Source organism: Protomyctophum parallelum, assembly GCF_964188405.1.
Source record: "Protomyctophum parallelum genome assembly, chromosome: 13".
Classification (NCBI taxonomy): Eukaryota; Metazoa; Chordata; class Actinopteri; order Myctophiformes; family Myctophidae; genus Protomyctophum; species Protomyctophum parallelum.
In genome coordinates, this window is record NC_139708.1 from 28,243,880 (window position 1) to 28,262,205 (window position 18,326).

The 18,326-nt window shown below is 45.2% G+C and overlaps 1 protein-coding gene across 1 annotated transcript; it reads right to left on the reverse strand.

The window, feature by feature from the left end:
- Window positions 1–3,476: 3,476 nt before the first annotated feature.
- LOC310868587 (ubiquitin carboxyl-terminal hydrolase 32-like) lies at window positions 3,477–8,123 on the reverse strand (the record flags this gene model as incomplete). Its single annotated transcript, XM_083779042.1, has 1 exon — window positions 3,477–8,123. One exon carries the CDS (start codon window positions 8,121–8,123, stop codon window positions 3,477–3,479), a length of 4,647 nt encoding a protein of 1,548 aa, XP_083635168.1.
- Window positions 8,124–18,326: the final 10,203 nt, after the last annotated feature.

Genomic DNA, 18,326 nt, shown 5'->3' on the forward strand with positions numbered 1-18,326 from the left:
AAGTGAGGGGCGCTAATATATTAAAGTCTAACTCATGTTGATTAGGTGATGTAATGGTGATGTAAATCAAATGGTGCAAACACAAACATTAAACGCCATTAACAATAAAGAGACAATATGACGTAAATGGCACATTATGACATACATTTTCCCTTCATTGTCAATGGCGTTTACAAGAACAAACATTGAACTAAAGACAAACATTAAACATGTGTATAGGAGGGGCTAGTCCCCCTCAAAATAGATGTCTTCCTTTTTTGTCATCCATTGTTACTAACAATGGATGCCAAAAAAAAGGAAAATATAAATTCTTGTTAGGTATGCCAATATGATGACTCCGGATATGGTCTAAAAGTGTGAAAAACATATTTCTCATTTCACTAAGTCTTTAATGTTTGTGTAGGACAAAGTTTGTGTGCACACTAAAAGCCATAGGACTATCGCCCCTCAAAAAGAATAGTTAACTTACAACCACTGCAATTACTGCAAGTTAGTGTAGTGAACTAGTGATGCGCAGGAGCAGGGATTGAACCCTAGTCTTCTACTCGCCAGACCGACACACAACCTATGCCAACCTGTGCCAATTGGGCTGAGCACGATTGTCAGGGCTGTTGTCGGCCGGGTCTACAATGACCAACCCCCCCCCCCCCCCCCTACCCCCAGTCTTTCGACATCCCTCATGTCCCTCAAGCAAGGATCCCCACGCTCCCAGCCCTGCCGACTATGCCAGATTGTAGTGATGTGCAAGAGCGGGGATTGAACCCCAGTCTCCTACTCACCGGACCGACACACAACCCGTCGTGCCAATAGGGCTGAACCCTACATTAGCTATCTGCTATCTGCTATATTAAAATTAACACTAATATTACACACAGGACATTTATGTAAACAGCCCCGCTATAGCTACGATTATCTTCGCCACCGGCAGCCCTAACCAGCGTGCAAATAAACTTTTAAGTCTGTTAAAGTGTTAAAATATGTAACACTTATTTTAACAAAACAATATCAATAACCAGTTGGTTTATCCTTGGCCTATAATGATGATTTATTATAGGCCCTCTGGGACGTTTGGCCCGTCGTGCTTGGCATAAATATAACTGAGAGCAGCGATAAGACAGGGTCAAGCCATATACAGTAAGTAAAGCAATAAAGAAAAAGATCATGAAGTGAGGGGCGCTCTTATCATCGTACATCATACATCATCTATCATCTTATTCCGGCACAAAATTAAAATTGTCCATTCATTGTCAATGGGAATTTAATGTTTGTGTAGGACAGTGTGTGCACATACATCAAAAGCCTAAGAAAAACTATGCGCAATGCCTGACTTAGTAACGGAATACTATACTATATAGGCTACTCAATACAATAACTAGAACTGCACTCTGTCGAGTGCCTACTTGCGCGTTGCACACAAGTAGGCCTAGTGTACTGTCGACCGCTACGAACTTTCAAATCTCAGCCTCTGTAAAACATTGCAATTAAATACTAAAGTCGGGTTATAACTGGCTGTCAATGGTGACGTAATAGAGCGTCGCAGTCCCGCCCCCTCGAGAGACCCGGAAAAGGAATCGCCGTTCATTTTCCTCATAGGCATTTCTTAAAGTATTTATTTAAAGACGGTTACACCGCGGACAAAGCCAACTCGGATCGTGACAAATCATGACAATGAACACAATATTTTGGGCCGATCAAATCATTAGAAAGAAGAAAATAAAGGCAGGAGACAACACTATTTGTTTTGTTTTTCTTCTTATAAATTATTTGATCGGCCCAAAACATTGTGTTCATTGTCATGATTTGTCACGATCCGAGTTGGCTTTGTCCGCGGCGTAACCGTCTTTAAATAAATACTTTAAGAAATTCCTATGGGAAAAATGCATTGGGATTTATTTCCTGGGCCACTCGTTGTTCTGAAAGGGGGAGGGACTGCGACGCTCTATTACGGTTATTGGTTAGGTAACAGGTAACGTATGCATACATGTATGTAAGTTGTAAGTTGAAAGTACTATACTGTGGTCAGCTGGCTTTTTTATGCGTATGCTCGGAGGTATATATACTAGATGTTGATGGTGACGTTATTAAGATATGTATCAATCCCGGGTTATAACTGGCTTTTGATGGTGATGTAATAAAGATAGGTTTCAGATTACATACATGTATACATACAGACAGTACCTTTAATTCACCCGACACTGAAACATATCTCAATTATGTTACCATTGACTTAGAGGAGGTTAGGTTATAATTCTTAATGCTTCAACATATAGCATGGTACAGTATAACACTATCTGCCTAGTGATATACTTCAGTGGTTTTCAACCAGTGGTCCTTGGACCACCAGTGGTCCTTGAGGGGGTTTCAGGTGGTCCCAGTAACCAAATGGATACGTATATATCTTTAACCATTCAGAGCGTGAAATGGTAAGAGTTAAACTATTGTTAAACTACACAATTAGATAATTGTCGTTTTAATCGTTTGCCTGTCATCTCCAAGTTTTAGGTATGCATGGCTAAACGCCATCGAATGGCAGTGGTTCAAATGAAGAATAATAAGCCGTGATATGAAAAGAGTTTAAAACCACTGATATACATAATATCTCCAAACCAAATTCATAAAGTGAAATATTTTGTGTTATAGCAGCGCTTGCTATCCCAACAAGGACCAGAAATACCTCTGCGACTCTGCATACAGTATAGAATGGAATATCATAACAATTGTACTTTCCTCATCTATGACAAATTATGTTCAGGCTTTGAGGCAATTGTGTAAACTGTAAATAATGCTCATATGATATGAGTAATGATAACTTCTCTGAAATCAGAGCAGTTTCTCAGCACATTTTACAAGAATAGGGCATGTAACTGTTTTTTTGACACTATGCCACTGATGATGAGAAGTACAAGTCAAACCTTGGAGAATTGTATAGAGATTCTAATCTATACCATCTCTATATAACCTCAATATGAGGTAAGCACAATGCCAATATAGTGTACTTCAACCTTTCCTTTCATTCAGACAAAACTATGTTTATGAGAAAGCAAAAGTTTGACCAGAATGTTTTGCTTTCGTGGGCTCATCAATGTGTGCCACTTTTAATTTGTTTATCGGGGAGAGATATTGTTCTCTTAGCACATTTGTTTGATTTTTTATCAAAAAAAACTTTCTGTATGTCTCCAAATTTGTTCAAGGTTTCAGCCCGATCCAAGCCCCATATCACTTCTGTTATAAAATCAAAGTAAAATCTTTCAAAAAATATAAAATATTATTGAAAATGGGGAATGAAGAATTTACTACTGGAAGTGAGCACAATAAATCTGGCAGCGTTTTGCAAGATTAGCTGTGGAGAAATAGGCCTACACGTAAAGTGTTTTTGGCATAGTATGGCATATGCCAACAGCCAGCCTAAGAAGTAGGGACAAGTCTGACCCAGGACCAGCGCCTTTTCAGCGTTGTCTGGTGGAAGACAAGTGTGATTACTGGAGGGTACAGAAAGATTTGAAGAATTTTATAGGCTCAAAGCCTTCATCCATGCTACTGGTGTCGGCCATCTTCCTGGATTTTAAGAATTTGGAAGACTCGAAGTCATCCATGCTACTGGTGTCTATCTTCCTACCATCAGTCTTTGGCAGGAACTGTGAGTAGTCAACCCCCTGCTGCTGGTAGAAGAGGATATAGGCAGAGTCGGTGTCAATCTCCTCAGAGTGCACCTCCTTGCAGCTGCTGTCATTGTAATAGTACCATTTGTCATTGGGGTTCTTTGCGTAGGTCACATAGTGACCTCCTCCCATGACTCCTGAATGACAAGAGATTGCATAGAGATTGTACATGGCCTCCTGAAATCCGTTGTCCCTGTGCTGCGGTGACGAGTTGTCAGGATCCATGCTGCTCTCTGTGGTGCAGTCTGAGGTCTGCCCGTTGCTCTGACAGCTTTCCATGCTGTCTCCATTAGTTAGGATCACATCACAGTGGCTACTGGATACCATCAAGGACTCGGAAGGCAGCCTCAATACCCCTGCTGCATTCCCGTATGCCTTTGTTGTGCCTTCTCTAGGTTCGTACTCTGGGTTAGTGGCCCCCTCCTTGGCACTGCTGTCCAGTTTCTCCTTGCTGTTGGAGAGGTGGTGTCTGCTGTTCAGCTTCCAAAAGCAGCCTCCTGTTCCATTTTTGGGAGAGCTGCTTGAAGGGCTGCTGTTCAGACTACGCAAAGGAGACAACTTTGTACTTGAGGGTGGCGAGGGTTTGGGGATGTTGTTGAGGTCAGTCAGGGTGGAGATGGATGACATGTCGTCTTCCATGACAGTCGGTAGCTCCTCCCCCCCACTGCGTGAGTGGAGATTGTATTGTTCCAGATCCCTGGGAGCCAAGAAGGCGGTGGGGTCGAAACTCCCACGGGGAAACTTGACAATCTTCTGTGATTTTATCCAGCCACCATTGACGAATTGGAAGCGCTTCAGGTGGACTATCAGGATGGGAGGGAGCCTCCAGAGGTCCAGCTTCTTGGTGGCCAATCGATGGGTCTTGCATTTGGAGCAGCAGTAAAGCTCATCCTCACCCAGTTCCTCCTCACTGGTGAACGACTTCAGACAGCTGTCCAGGCTCATGGGCTTGGCGTGTGCCTGACGAGACTCCTGCACACTGCAGTGTTTCTCCACCGTCCTCTCCTGAGAGGTCTGGTAGCGGAGGAGCAGTGCAGTGGGGTCCCAGTCCACAGCGATATAGGAGTCCTCAGTGCACTCTTTAGCACAGCCCTGACAGAACTTGTACAAGCGACACCGGGCACACGAGATGGCTCTGTCCTCAGTGCACTCTATAGCACAGCCTCGACAGAACTTGTACCAGGGACACCAGGCACATGAGATGCCGTCCTTGCCTACCACTCGTAGCGTGAAGGGGTACTGGAAGCCCTTACTATCAGCACAGTCCGGGGTGTGGTTACCGGCCTCCTGTGGTGGAAGAGGGCTAACTAGTCTAGACACCTGGATCCATACAGCATCATATAGGTCTTTCTTACTGGTGTGCATGGTGCAGGGGACAATCAGCGGCATTCCGAAGAGACCAAGCCGATTCTTCTGTGATGACAGGAAGTAAAGTTCCGCCTGCGTAATTTTCCTGTGCATGGCAATAATGTAAGCTCTCTCCAGGACCAGTGTGATGTGTCCATCGGGTATGCCATTAGCCAGAGGCATGCTACAGGATTCCACAGTGCTGGGCACATCATTGGGGCTGAGGACAGGTTTGGTGCCAATGTCACCATTAGCTGGCATGTTGTTGCATATTGGGCTGATGTTTAACACTGTAGGTGAGCCAGTCACAGGGATCTCGAATGCACAGAGAAAGCTGAGTGCCACTTTATAGTTGTCCTGTGGATTTCTCTTGATACGGGAGTTGTCAACCTCAGCCAGCAGGATCCGATCTGGATCCAGGCAGCAGAGTTCACTCAGCTGTTTCTTCAGACCATTGTACTTCTCATCCATGTTCAACCTCAAGCCGTATCTTACCGGGGTAGAGCCATCTAGCTTAATGACAATGATCTCCAGGTGCATGTATCTGTCCATGGGCAGGGGCAGGGACAGGACACTGAAGGGGTCAAATCGGGCACTGATGTGACCACACGTTTTACACTTCACCTGAGACCTGAGCTGTCCATGGAACAGGTCCACCACCATAGAACGGTTCCTATGCAGGTGGTTCTCCCAAGCCTCGGAGGCAACGGAGCTGTCAGGTCTGCCATCGCTGTCCTTCAGCTCTATGTATGGTTTGTCATGGCCACGGTTCAAGTCTTCATGCAGACCGTCCAGGAGGAAGGCCAGTAGCTCCTGGGAATCATGCTCCTGGAAACCGCTGAACCGTGGTTCATACTTTGCTATCATCTGCTTAAGTTTGAATGGAGCTACACTTTTTTGTGTCCCACTCCACAACTCCATCACCAGGTCACCGTAACACTTGGCCATGTGACCTCGCATCCCATTGGGATTGGTTCTGTTGAGCTCATACAAGTGTCTCCCTGAGGTGAAATAGTCAGTGAGAGGCTTAGTGTTGCTCAAACACTGGATACTCGAGTTCATAAAGCAGGTGTTACCGAGGTTACTGAGGCCGGTGGCTCCTTTCTCTGTGTGGGCTTTGTGTCTATACATCTGACCGCTATAGCCAATGAAGGACAGCTCTTCTGGCCAGCTCATATCGTTGTTTCTCTTCTCAATAAATAAAGACTGTTCATCCGTGATCCTCAGATTCTCCAGTGTGTGGTCTTCATCCTCCAGGAGGGTGTTGATACACTCGCTCTTGTACAGCCACAGTCTCATGTCTTCCTCAGTGATGCCGAGTTTCTGGGACAGGGAGAGATGGATGTCCTTAATTGTGGCCGTGCAGCTGAAACTGCCTGAAAAGATTACCCGTTTAGTCCCTACCCGACTCAGGTAAGGGGACTCTGGGTATTGCATGGCTGGCTGCTGCATCAGGAACAGCAGGTAGCGTGGGAAGAGCTCCAGATGCATTTGGCCTGTCTTACTCTGCTGAATCACAGTTCGTGGCAGGCTAAGGTTGGCACCGTACCAGTCATGCAGTGCCTTCCACAAAGGTTTTGGGACCTTCATAAAGTCTTGACCTGGCTCCAGCCTCCCACCCTCCTTGGTTATAGTGCTGGCGGCCATAGCCTTCACCAGAGGCTGGTTGTCGATGGCTCCAGGTCTCTGTGCTACGAGATGGGATGGCAGGTAGCTGTTGGCCTCAGAGAAACACGAGCTCCCCGTGGCTGAGAGGGCTTTGTGGAGGCTCGGAGCAGTCTCTGTTGTCCCAGAAGAACTGGACATGGTGTCAGAGGGGCCGCCCAGGTTGAGGTCACTCACAATGGATGGCGGCTCCACCACAATGCCTTTGTTCTCATATTTGACAAACTCCTTCCACTGTTGCCACCAGGGCATAGAGATAAGGAACCATTCCTGACCTAGCTGGAACCCATGCCTGTTCTCTCTCTCCAACCAGCCCCTGATTATCTGGCCCTCCTCCTCAGGGGTTGCAGGCCTCAACCCCAGGGCTATATGGCAAACTTTAAAGAGTAGGTTGAGGAACTCATTGGCCAGAGGGCTATTTACACTCCAGATCTGATAGTCCTCAAGGGTCAGGTAACCCAACTTGGTGGTGTCATACATCTTCAGAATGCCTTCAATTATGTCCAACACACTGCTGTGTGATTCAGGCAGAGCATCTGTGCGATTGTCTTTCCATACCTCCAGTAGTGCCACAGCCATCTTGCAGAGCTCTTCTCGAGACAGAGCCCCGTCTCTGTCCACATCAAACACTTTGAAACAAAATGTCTGCCTTTCAGCGATGGTCCCCCTGCAGCAAGCATACAGACCACAAGCGACCTCTTTCAGATCAATGTGATTGTCCTGATTGTCATCAAAGGCATTAAACAAACCTTCAGCCATTGAGGCGTGGATGGGTGGAGAGACCAGTGGAATGAAGGTTTCCAAGTCAAAGTGACCAGTCCTTGACTGGGCTTTCAGTTGCCAGTAGTGCTTTTCCAAGACACTTATATCTGACTCCTTCAAGTGTGTGACACCGGCGAGGGTCTGGTAGATTGTGGGTGTGTTGTTGTCAGCCGTCAGAGTGGCAAATGAACCTCCTGACAGCAGCCATCTGGAAAAGGTGAAGGCTTCCTTGTTTTGCAGGAGCCAGTTTCTGAACCGCTCATAGTTCACCTTCTCCCTCGCAGAGAAGAACTTCCTGAATGACGGCGGGATGTCCCCATCCACATCCTTGAGAACCTTTTCCATGACATCCCTGGTTGTATAGCCGCCTGGTTCGCTGGTAAACAGACTGAAGAGATATCGGGCCTTTTCATCCTCTCGCCCCTTGGTCAGCAGCACCAGACCAATGATCAGATTGTCGACACGCAGGCCTTTGTTTGAGCCTACAAATGATGTGTAAATCACCTCTGCGACATTTGCTGGAACTCCAGCTCCCAACACTTCATTGTAGAACAGCTCCTGGCTCATGTACTCGGAAAGGCCACAGGTTCGCTTGAAGGCATCCTTCAGCCTCTTCAGCTCCACATATTTGACTCTCTTGACAGCTTCATCATACGTCAGGGGGCCTATAGTTGACCCGTGGGCCCCCATGATGCTCATTACATTGCAAGGTGAATGGCGTTGTAGAGCAAAATAACAATGTAGTGTATTGGGAGAGCCGTTATTGATGATGTGTGAAGCAGGAACTTCTGTCCTGTGTGAGCCGTTGTTATTTGGCGCGCGTTATGAATGTAGATGCTGGCAGAGAGTTCTGTCTTGTCTTTCTAGCCAGTGTGTCTACCTCGGTTTTATGCCCAAATATTGAGATGACTGATGTCACAGTGCTGAGGTCATGGTGCTGATAAGTGCTGTGTGGAACTCTGTAATACTGTACATGCATACTGATGTTTGGGTTTCCTTCTGAACTTATAGTAGACTAGAGGTTTGGGCCGCTACACCGGCCTCACATATAGGGACCCTATGTTGTGCGGAACTTGTTTGTCATATTTACTATTTAAAAAAAACACATTAAAGTAGTTAAAATAGCTGTTCTACAAGAAAGAAGTAAAAAGGCGACAATGTTTCGATGTATCGGTCACATCTTCGTCAGGTCATAGACAAGCTCACAACGTGTCGAATTACAAGGGCAGATAGTTGAACTATTTTAAAATGTTTTTAAAAAGAGTAAAATATGGCTAACTACAGGTACAGCAACCTAGGCCTGCACATCCCACTACGCATCATCTCCCCCCCCCCCTCTCCTCCCTCTCTCTCTTTCTCTCTCACTCACTCTTTTGAACAACCAAAATGGCCAACGGTGAGTTTGGGCCGCTACGTGGCCCTAAATCCTATATGTCACTCTGACTACTATGACCATATATGGATATCTCTCTTTCAGTCCTTGTCCCTTTCTTGCCCATATATGGAGATCCCTGATGCCATGATGACACATTGAGGTTAATATGAAATATAAAAAAAATGGAGATTTTGGAGACTCCAACGATAAATCGGAAAATCGATTAATCGGCGGCATCCCTAGGAGAGAGGGGTAGGGGGCGAGAGGGGGGGGGATAGAGGTAGGGAAAAACTATGCACATATTTTGAGTATGTCAAATCGCTTGAGACCTTGAGTCAGTGGGATATACACGTAACCTGCACAAAAGCCTCTGCCCAGGCTCTGGACAAATAACCATATATGGAGCTGACCTGTTCTGACAACATCTAAAACATATTTGGCCATGCCTGACAAAGAACTCCATATATGGGCATAAAAGGGACACAGACATAACTAGAAATGCACTCTATCGAGCTGCCAACACACAAGTTGGCCATGAATGGCCTACTTGTGCGAGCAGAGCAAGCAAATTACTGTCCCTCCCTCTATAAAATATAACAAGAATGCATGCATTTCCAACTTGCATCGTTGCAAGTAGGCCAGTGCCCAACGTGCACTGCTCTAGTTTATCAAATTCTACTATGATGCTTGAGGGGACAATTGGCCCTCACAAGCGCACACGCACACAAAGATAAACCATTGTTGACAAGAGCCCATGCCCTCTCACACCCTCAGTGGTTCTTTGACATGCCTCGCTCCATCTTTCACCGCTCCCCACATCCTCCCCATCCTGGCTCTAGATTTGTCTCAGCCCTCCTTTAAAACCGCACTTGCTCGACAGACCAATTTGTACTTTAACAGCAAACCTGCCTCCCATTGGCACACATTATGTTTGCTGGTAGAGCGACTTAAGCTTCCACTGAACCTTGCATTTACCTCCCTGTGAGACGCACACGGTAACAAAGCTCAGTGTTCATTTCACTCCCGGAGCTGCAAATGGATGATTGAACCAGATTAGACTGTGCAGGGTTTAGACCTATTATATTCCTATACAGCAGCTAGTTCTCAACCTGTGGGCAGTGAGAATGATTTACATATAAAATAAGCAAGCAAGCAAGAAAGCAAGAAAAGATGTTATGGTATTTGTTTTCTTTAAAACCTTGAAAAGAGGGTTTTCATTGTTGCACTGCTTAAATAGGAACTTACAGTATTGTACTGTCAGTTTCATTGATCCAAGCTGGAATCCAAAAATAGCTGGTCTTGTGGAACCATTTTTGCATAATTCCCCTCTTAAAATAGGAATGGAAAAGCCACAAGGGTCAACAAAAGCAGTAGGGTTCATCCTGACATGTGTTATTATACATCTTGATATTGTGACAGAGGGTTGGTTGTTTGGCCTGTGCGTTCATCTCCTGGGGAGCATGTGCTCATCAAGCTTCATGATAATTTGTCAAATCTCAGTTGAGACTAGCAGTACGTAACAAATGTCTCCGCCAGCTCAGGTATGTTATTCTGGGCCAGCAATGTTCAGAATTCATCAGGATGGGCCTGGGCCATGGCTCAGTGGTCCAGGCACCTTGGCTGGTAATCCAGTCTGGCAGTGTGCCGCAGGTTGACTCCCAATCCCGATGGCCTATACTGCATGTCATCCCCCCATCTCTCTCCCCATTTCCTGTCAGCCTACTGTCTGTCCCTCCATACAAAATATAAAATAAAGGTGAAAGCCACAAAAAAAAGGATGGAATATGAAAGAAATCAGACAAATCCGTCTTGATCACATGTACCGATTTGCATGATGTTTGGTCAAAATCTGTAGGAGTAATATAATTTTGTGTGCAGTTATAGGTAAAACACGAATCAGCCTGTTATACCGCCACCATGAGGCCGATTGAAAATGTTAGGGTTCTTTGGCCTAGTGAGAATGTAAACAAAGACATGTTTTGCAAAAAAAACTACAAGTTTTGGGCAGAGGTTCTGACCTGTCATCCAGAGGTTCTGACCTGTCATCCAGAGGTTCTGACCTGTCATCCAGAGGTTCTGACCTGTCATCCAGAGGTTCTGACCTGTCATCCAGAGGTTCTGACCTGTCATCCAGAGGTTCTGATCTGTCATCCAGAGGTTCTGATCTGTCATCCAGAGGTTCTGATCTGTCATCCAGAGGTTCTGACCTGTCATCCAGAGGTTCTGACCTGTCATCCAGAGGTTCTGACCTGTCATCCAGAGGTTCTGACCTGTCATCCAGAGGTTCTGACCTGTCATCCAGAGGTTCTGACCTGTCATCCAGAGGTTCTGACCTGTCATCCAGAGGTTCTGACCTGTCATCCAGAGGTTCTGATCTGTCATCCAGAGGTTCTGATCTGTCATCCAGAGGTTCTGACCTGTCATCCAGAGGTTCTGATCTGTCATCCAGAGGTTCTGACCTGTCATCCAGAGGTTCTGACCTGTCATCCAGAGGTTCTGATCTGTCATCCAGAGGTTCTGACGTGTCATCCAGAGGTTCTGACCTGTCATCCAGAGGTTCTGACCTGTCATCCAGAGGTTCTGATCTGTCATCCAGAGGTTCTGACCTGTCATCCAGAGGTTCTGACCTGTCATCCAGAGGTTCTGACCTGTCATCCAGAGGTTCTGACCTGTCATCCAGGTAGTGTGTGCACACTTTCACGTTTATCCAACAGTGCCTGATATAAGCTATTCACAGACGGACAGACGGACGGGGTGCAAAACTTGGCCACGCCTTCGGCCTGGCGGGGACAATAAGGGTACAAGTGGAACGCTTTGACCTTTGTGTGGTGCTTATGGGTCACACACACATAGGGTGTATCGTTGCTGGCATATTAAGTGGCATGGCAATCTGCCGATTAGATTTCAAGACACCGTTTGTCTGCAGTTTGGGCATAATGCTGGAGAGGAAAGGTCATGTGGTCATCTAAAAGTCTAAATCAGCAAGGTTCATCCACTGGGGTTAATGAGGGTGACCAGAAAATGCCATGGCAATCAAGCCAGCAAGTTTCTAGATATGCTGCGGTGGACAGACGGACGGACGCACAGTTTCCAGCATCCTTAGAGCAGTCGTTCCCAACCTTTTTGATATGCATTTGGCTGTGGACCCCCATCTTAAAGAAAATATTGTGTGCCAGGGACCGCCAGAAGCAAAGGTTTGCTTTAAAAAACTAAAATGTATTAAAAGATTTGCTCGAATTTCCATGATCTTTCGAAAATAGCAGATCTACAAGCACATAGCGTGGCACGAAGTGATGCGCGTATATCTGCCACTCCAAGCAAAATATGCTTGGAGTGGTTAAAATACACAAACACACACACACACACACACACACACACACTCTCTTTATGGGCCCCCCTTTGAAAGCCACTGAGCTAACCCGTCCCAGACTAGAGGATCAAAGATCATCTTAAAATGTAAAAGTGTCATGTCATGGTGTGTAATGCATGTATATCGGTTATCTGACCTCCCACTGAAAATGTATGCCAACCTGTCTGCCCTCTGTGACCCCTGATGGAGAGGCGCACGCATGCACGCACGCACGCACACACAAAAAAAAGTGCCTTTTCTGTTTAAAAGCAGAAATGAAGTGAGAGAAAAACATGCCAAAAAGAAGCAAAGGGAGATAGCGGAGCTAAAAGAAGAGCAGCAGGGATGTGGAGGAGAGAGGAGATAAGGAGCGGCAGAACAAAAAGTAGTAAAATGCATGCAGAGTGGAGTCATTAATCTTTGAGATGCCCCTTCCTTCCTTACTTGGTCTAAATTGCCTTCTATTTATAGGCTGTCACTGTGGCAGCGCTGGGGTGTTTGGGATGTTCTCATTGGTCCAGAGAAGGGTCAAAGGTGAAGTGATTTAACTCCAATTGGAGCCTGTGTGTCTCCGTGCACGTGTGTGTGTGTGTGTGTGTGTGTGTGTGTGTGTGTGTGTGTGTGTGTGTGTGTGTGTGTGTGTGTGTGTGTGTGTGTGTGTGTGTGTGTGTGTGTAATGATTTAACTGTGGTCTTGAGAGTGTGTCTCCAGCGACTTAATTATCCAAGCCAAAGCATCACACACTGAGGCAGCAGAATCGCCTATTTAATGGGACTATATTCTCAACAACAGCGAAAGGAAGAGAACATAGGGCCCACTCACACACTCATTAACACACATTGCGCGCACGCACACGTACACACACACATAGCAAATCTACTTGCTAGTCGGGGATCCAGTCACCGAAAATTTGAGAGGACCTGTGATGTCATGCTATACTTTTTTTTTGTGTTTTTTCTATTAATTTGGTCATTAAGGTCCACAGAATGAGAGGCCTGCTCTGCCGGAAACATTGCGAAAAAAAGTTATGGCCATTTTAGTATAACGAAGCCTTTATTTTTTTTGCCCATTTTCGCCTATTGTAAAAAACTAGGTTTCTTTTCTTAAAGTGCTCAGTAGGTTGTGTAGGCTGTCAATAAATGATTCCCAGATACACAGAACACATATGTGAACAGCACCAAGTCCAGAAATACACTCACAAAGCCTTTCCAAATGATTTATAGACATTTTTGGTACCAAAAATCCACCCGTTTTTTGCATTTTCCCCAAAACTTTCATCTTTACTTCAATAGTAATCAACTTTGCCATGGGTTATGACATCAGCCAATGTCTCATTCTTTTCATCAATCTTTATAGTCATTCCACAAATTTAATTTTATTAAAATCAACCATAAATTAAAGGAACTGTGGTGACTTTATTACCCTTATGCTCAAAATTCCCAGAGCCTTTTTCTTCTTGAAAACACCTGTACCCCCACAAAATTAAAGTGTAACACAACAAATTCAAAACAACACAAGTATTTTTTTTATTATAAAATAAACAGATGTGCACAGCTGATTCTTTATATTAGTTTAAATTTCACACCTAGTGTGAAGTGAGCTGTGCTATTTATGAATACTAATATATATTGTCTCTGTTGATCTTGATTGCCAGCTCAAAAAAGCTCAAAAAAGGAAATTAAACATTGTCTGAATAAAATAAAGATTATGGCATGACAGGAAAATGAAAACAACTAACTAATCAACTCACTCACTGTCACTGTCTTCGAGTGTGAGTTCAACTCGTGAACATTTTTTGGGGTCCCCAGTGCAGAGACAGGCAATGACACACTTGACACCGGCTCTTGCACAGGAGCATCCTCTGGCACACTTGCTTTTCTTGCAGTGGCAATATTTGGTGCGCTTGTATTGTGCAGGTTTTGCATCCTTCAGCATCATTGTTGCCACCAGCTTACCATTGACAAGCTCTCTGCCAAAGTTGGTTGCCACAGGGTAGGTTGGCTGAGACATGTGTGCCCTCTTACATACAACCAACTGATGCAGGGCTCTGAGAAGGTGTCATTTGAAGGCATCTTCAGTAGGTGGAAGGCAACGCATGACTCCTTTGATGTTACCAAAAAGATGGGCTCACAGTCCATCCAAGTTACCACTGAAGTCACTCCTCTCATACAGTGAAGCCATGTATCGTCTAGCCGCTGTCACAACATCTTGTGTAACATCCAGACGTTCCCCAGAGTCACCGTATTGGCACAGAGGCAGAAGGTCTTTCAGGTGATCAACGGCAGCTTTGTAGGCACGTCTTTTTCCTCTTCTGTAAAGATAGCTCACTGTGTCACATCCAGTCAGTATGTAGATGCTGAGGAGTATGGATGAAAGATCGGAAGCTTCAACATCATACTTCACTGCCAGGGCATCCACAATTGCATGAGCAGGTAGGTAGATATCCATCTTCTTTACCCATAGCTCCTGTAGGCCATCCATGTGTGTGATGTAATATATGCACATCATGATCACATCTGTGTCAGTAGCCACAACTACAGCCCGTTCGTGGTGCAGATGTTCTACTGAGTATGCAATGTGGGCAAACATCCTGGTATCTGCCTCCTCATGCTTCTCACAGGACAGTTCTGGAAGCTCAACCTGACAATATGCTGATAACAGAACAGTGCGACTAGGATCACGGAAAAGTCCACCCAGAATAAGTGTGCATCCAGCAGGAAGTGATTTGTGCTGAGCAGCCCATGCTTCTCCCATATAGTTCAACAGGTTTGCTTTATTCAGTGGATTTTGAACAAAGCCTTTCCATTCAGGTAAGGCAAGAGCATCATGTGGCTTGTACTCCTTCATCTTGCTGGGGCAAGTCTTCATTCTCTTCTCTCGTTCCTCGCCTTTCAGACTTTCAGCTGGAGAGACATCATATCGATCACCAACAAAGTGGATGCAGTCACAGTTGTCTGGGATACCACTAAAGAGCTGCTTCAGGTATTTTTCTTGCAGTTCATGGAAGGTGCTGCAACCAAGATGTTGGTGACGCTGGATGAATGCCATGGCATCAACCACCATTACAACAGGCTTGTCAAATGGTGGCAATATGTCCACTTCACACCATGAACTGCCAAGGGATGTCTTGATTGCAGCCAAGTAGTCAGCCTTATTCCCTTTTCGCATGGCATAACCTTGGTCAAGGGATGGATCTGGCTCAAACAGGGAGGCTGGGCAACTTGTCCACTCATGACCGAAGACTTCTACCTTCTTGTCTTCATCCAAGTCCTGCACAAAGTACAGGTTTCGGACAACAGCACTCTCTTCCTCGTAGACCTTCTTGGCTTTGAGCGCCATGGACATTGGCTTTTTTGTCTTTGCTGCAAATGTGGCAAGTTTCATTGGGGCTATTTTCTCACTGTCTGTTCTTCTTGCTGCAGCCAGTGCCTCCAATCCTTTTTCACGGGCGTACACAAAGTCTGTAGATGCAGATTTGTGGCCAGTTGAAATGTTAAGCAGCTCCTGTTCTTCACATATGAAGGGATCGATCATCTGGTTTTTGACTACATCTGTTATTTTCAGAACAGTTTCTGTGTCCTTTTGTCCTTGGCTTTTGGAGTCTTCATGGTGTTTGGTGTCCAGATGTACCATAGCCTTTGTCTGCTCTGAAACCGCTGTCAGACACGGAAGAGCGCGCAAGTATTTCTCCATGGCTGCTGGCTGCTGACTGATGCCAGTGAAGAGTTTTGTTTTGGCATCACGGTTGTATGTTTTCTCAAGTGCCATGTCTGTCCAGACACCATTAAAACGACCTTCAGTTTGATGCACAGTAAACTTCCCATCCTTGAATTCTCTATGGATGTCCGGAGCCAGTGTAGGTAGGCTTCTCATGGCTTCCAAGTAGTGGGGCAGGCAGGATACATACTTGTAGTGGCCAGCAGCTACAAGGTATGGTAACATCCTCTCTACTTCAGCCAGGTGTTCCTCCCACAGGCCTGCACGCTCAGCATGGATGAACCGCTTCAGAATCATCACCATGTCCATGTACTGTAGCCAGAGCTTTGAGGTAGGTGAAGTACATGTGCCATCAAACTCAGTCATCAAACATGACAGCTCCTTCAGCTGGTCAGTTGCATCAGCACATGCAGAAGATGCCTTCTCCTCATCCTTTTCTGAAAGGGCATCTAGGAGTAGCTGGACATTGATGGTAAGTGCAGATATCCACTCCAGGTCCTTCTCTTCAATGATTAGCCATTTGGAAAATGCTTCCCAGTGTAGGGCAAACATGGCTGCATGTACCATACTGTGGGCACGCATCATTGCGTAGTAGTCTTTCCCACTGATGATTTTGTTTGCTGTTCCACGGAGACAAACATCAGCTTCTACCATGATGTCTTCGATTCCAGTTGCCTGCATGAAATGCCCAATTGCTTTTAGGAAATTCTGAGCAATGTGAAATCCACCCATGCGCAAGATAAGTTTCTCATACATATGAGGGTTCTTCTTTTGCAGACCCAGAACCACTTCATAAATTGCTTGGTCACATGTAATGATGGTGAACTCTTGGCCTTGTTCTCTGGACACATCCATGCAGTATTGAACTGACTTTTCAACCACATCTGGGTTTGTTGGTGACTTGGGAAAGAAAGGCCCATAGCCAATCACAGTTGCAGGGGTAGCATCTGGGATGAGAAATGCATGGAATGAACTCCATGTTGGAGCAGTGCAGCTTGGTTTCAGGTCCTCCAAGAGCACAGTAGGGCAGATATGAACCAAATGCCACAACATGCTCAGGTGGTCAAGAGGTTCAGCTAGACACATGGGCTTAGGCTCTGTATCGACTCCAACCAGGGAACGACTCCTCTGACGATCTTTGAGAGTCAGGTGGCTATCCTTGGTCTGAAATGGCTGAGAAGGCCCCAGGGATGCTTTGCGGGTTTTCAGCAGAGGTAAACTAACCTTTGGCGTGGGGTCTTCATTAGTATCCTTGTACTGGAATATGACGTGTGTTGTGCCATGTAATGTTCGTCCATCCTTTGTGTACTCTTGGAAGTCAAGGTTATCAAATGCAAATTGTGTGAATCGTCCAACCTTGAGGTTTGTTGGTATGAAGGAGCCCTCCTGACCTGTCTGCTCATCAACTGGTGTGTGTATTGCCTAAAGTTATCAAAATATTAGCTGATATATATTTGAAAAGAATAAGTCATTGACTGATGTCATGACCCATGGCACACGTTTCTTTTGTGGGGGTACAGGTGTTTTCAAGAAGAAAAGAAGGCTCTGGGAATTTTGATCATAAGGGTAATAAAGTCACCACAGTTCCTTTAATTTAGGGTTGATTTAAAAAATAATAATTGTGGAATGACTATAAAGATTGATGAAAAGAATGAGACATTGGCTGATAATAACCCATGGCAAAGTTGATTACTATTGAAGTAAAGATGAAAGTATTGGGGAAAATGCAAAAAACGGGTGCAATTTTAATACCAAAAATGTCTATAAATCATTCGGAAAGGCTTTGTGAGTGTATTTCTGGACTTGGTGTTGTTCACATATGTGTTCTGTGTATCTGGGAATCATTTATTGACAGCCTACACAACCTACTGAGCACTTTAAGAAAAGAAACCTAGTTTTTTACAATAGGCGAAAATGGGCAAAAAAAATAAAGGCTTCGTTATACTAAAATGGCCATAACTTTTTTTCGCGATGTTTCCGGCAGAGCAGGCCTCTCATTCTGTGGACCTTAATGACCAAATTAATAGAAAAAACACAAAAAAAAAGTATAGCATGACATCACAGGTTCAACCCATTTTCAAGAGCTTTTGGGCCTGTGGATCCCCGACTATGCCGAAGTTATTTGGTGTAAAGCGAATATAAGGGGGGGGGGGGGGGGGGGATAAAGGGAAATAAAACAACAACTAGTGATCTGTATGGAAGCATATATACTGATGTTCTCTAGAACAGACGGGTCCCAGAATTATTTTTTGGGGAGTCCCCACAGATGATTAGGTCAATGTGCAACATTTCTCGTGTATGATACACTGGCCCAACCCAGTCTCACCCAAACACGGTGCACAGATTGGCAATTCCGTACATACACTACTAGAATACCTAAACATCTGTCGTCTCTACCCCAACTTGAGCCACGAACGTGTTGAACGTTGCGAAGTTCGGTAGAGCCGACTCA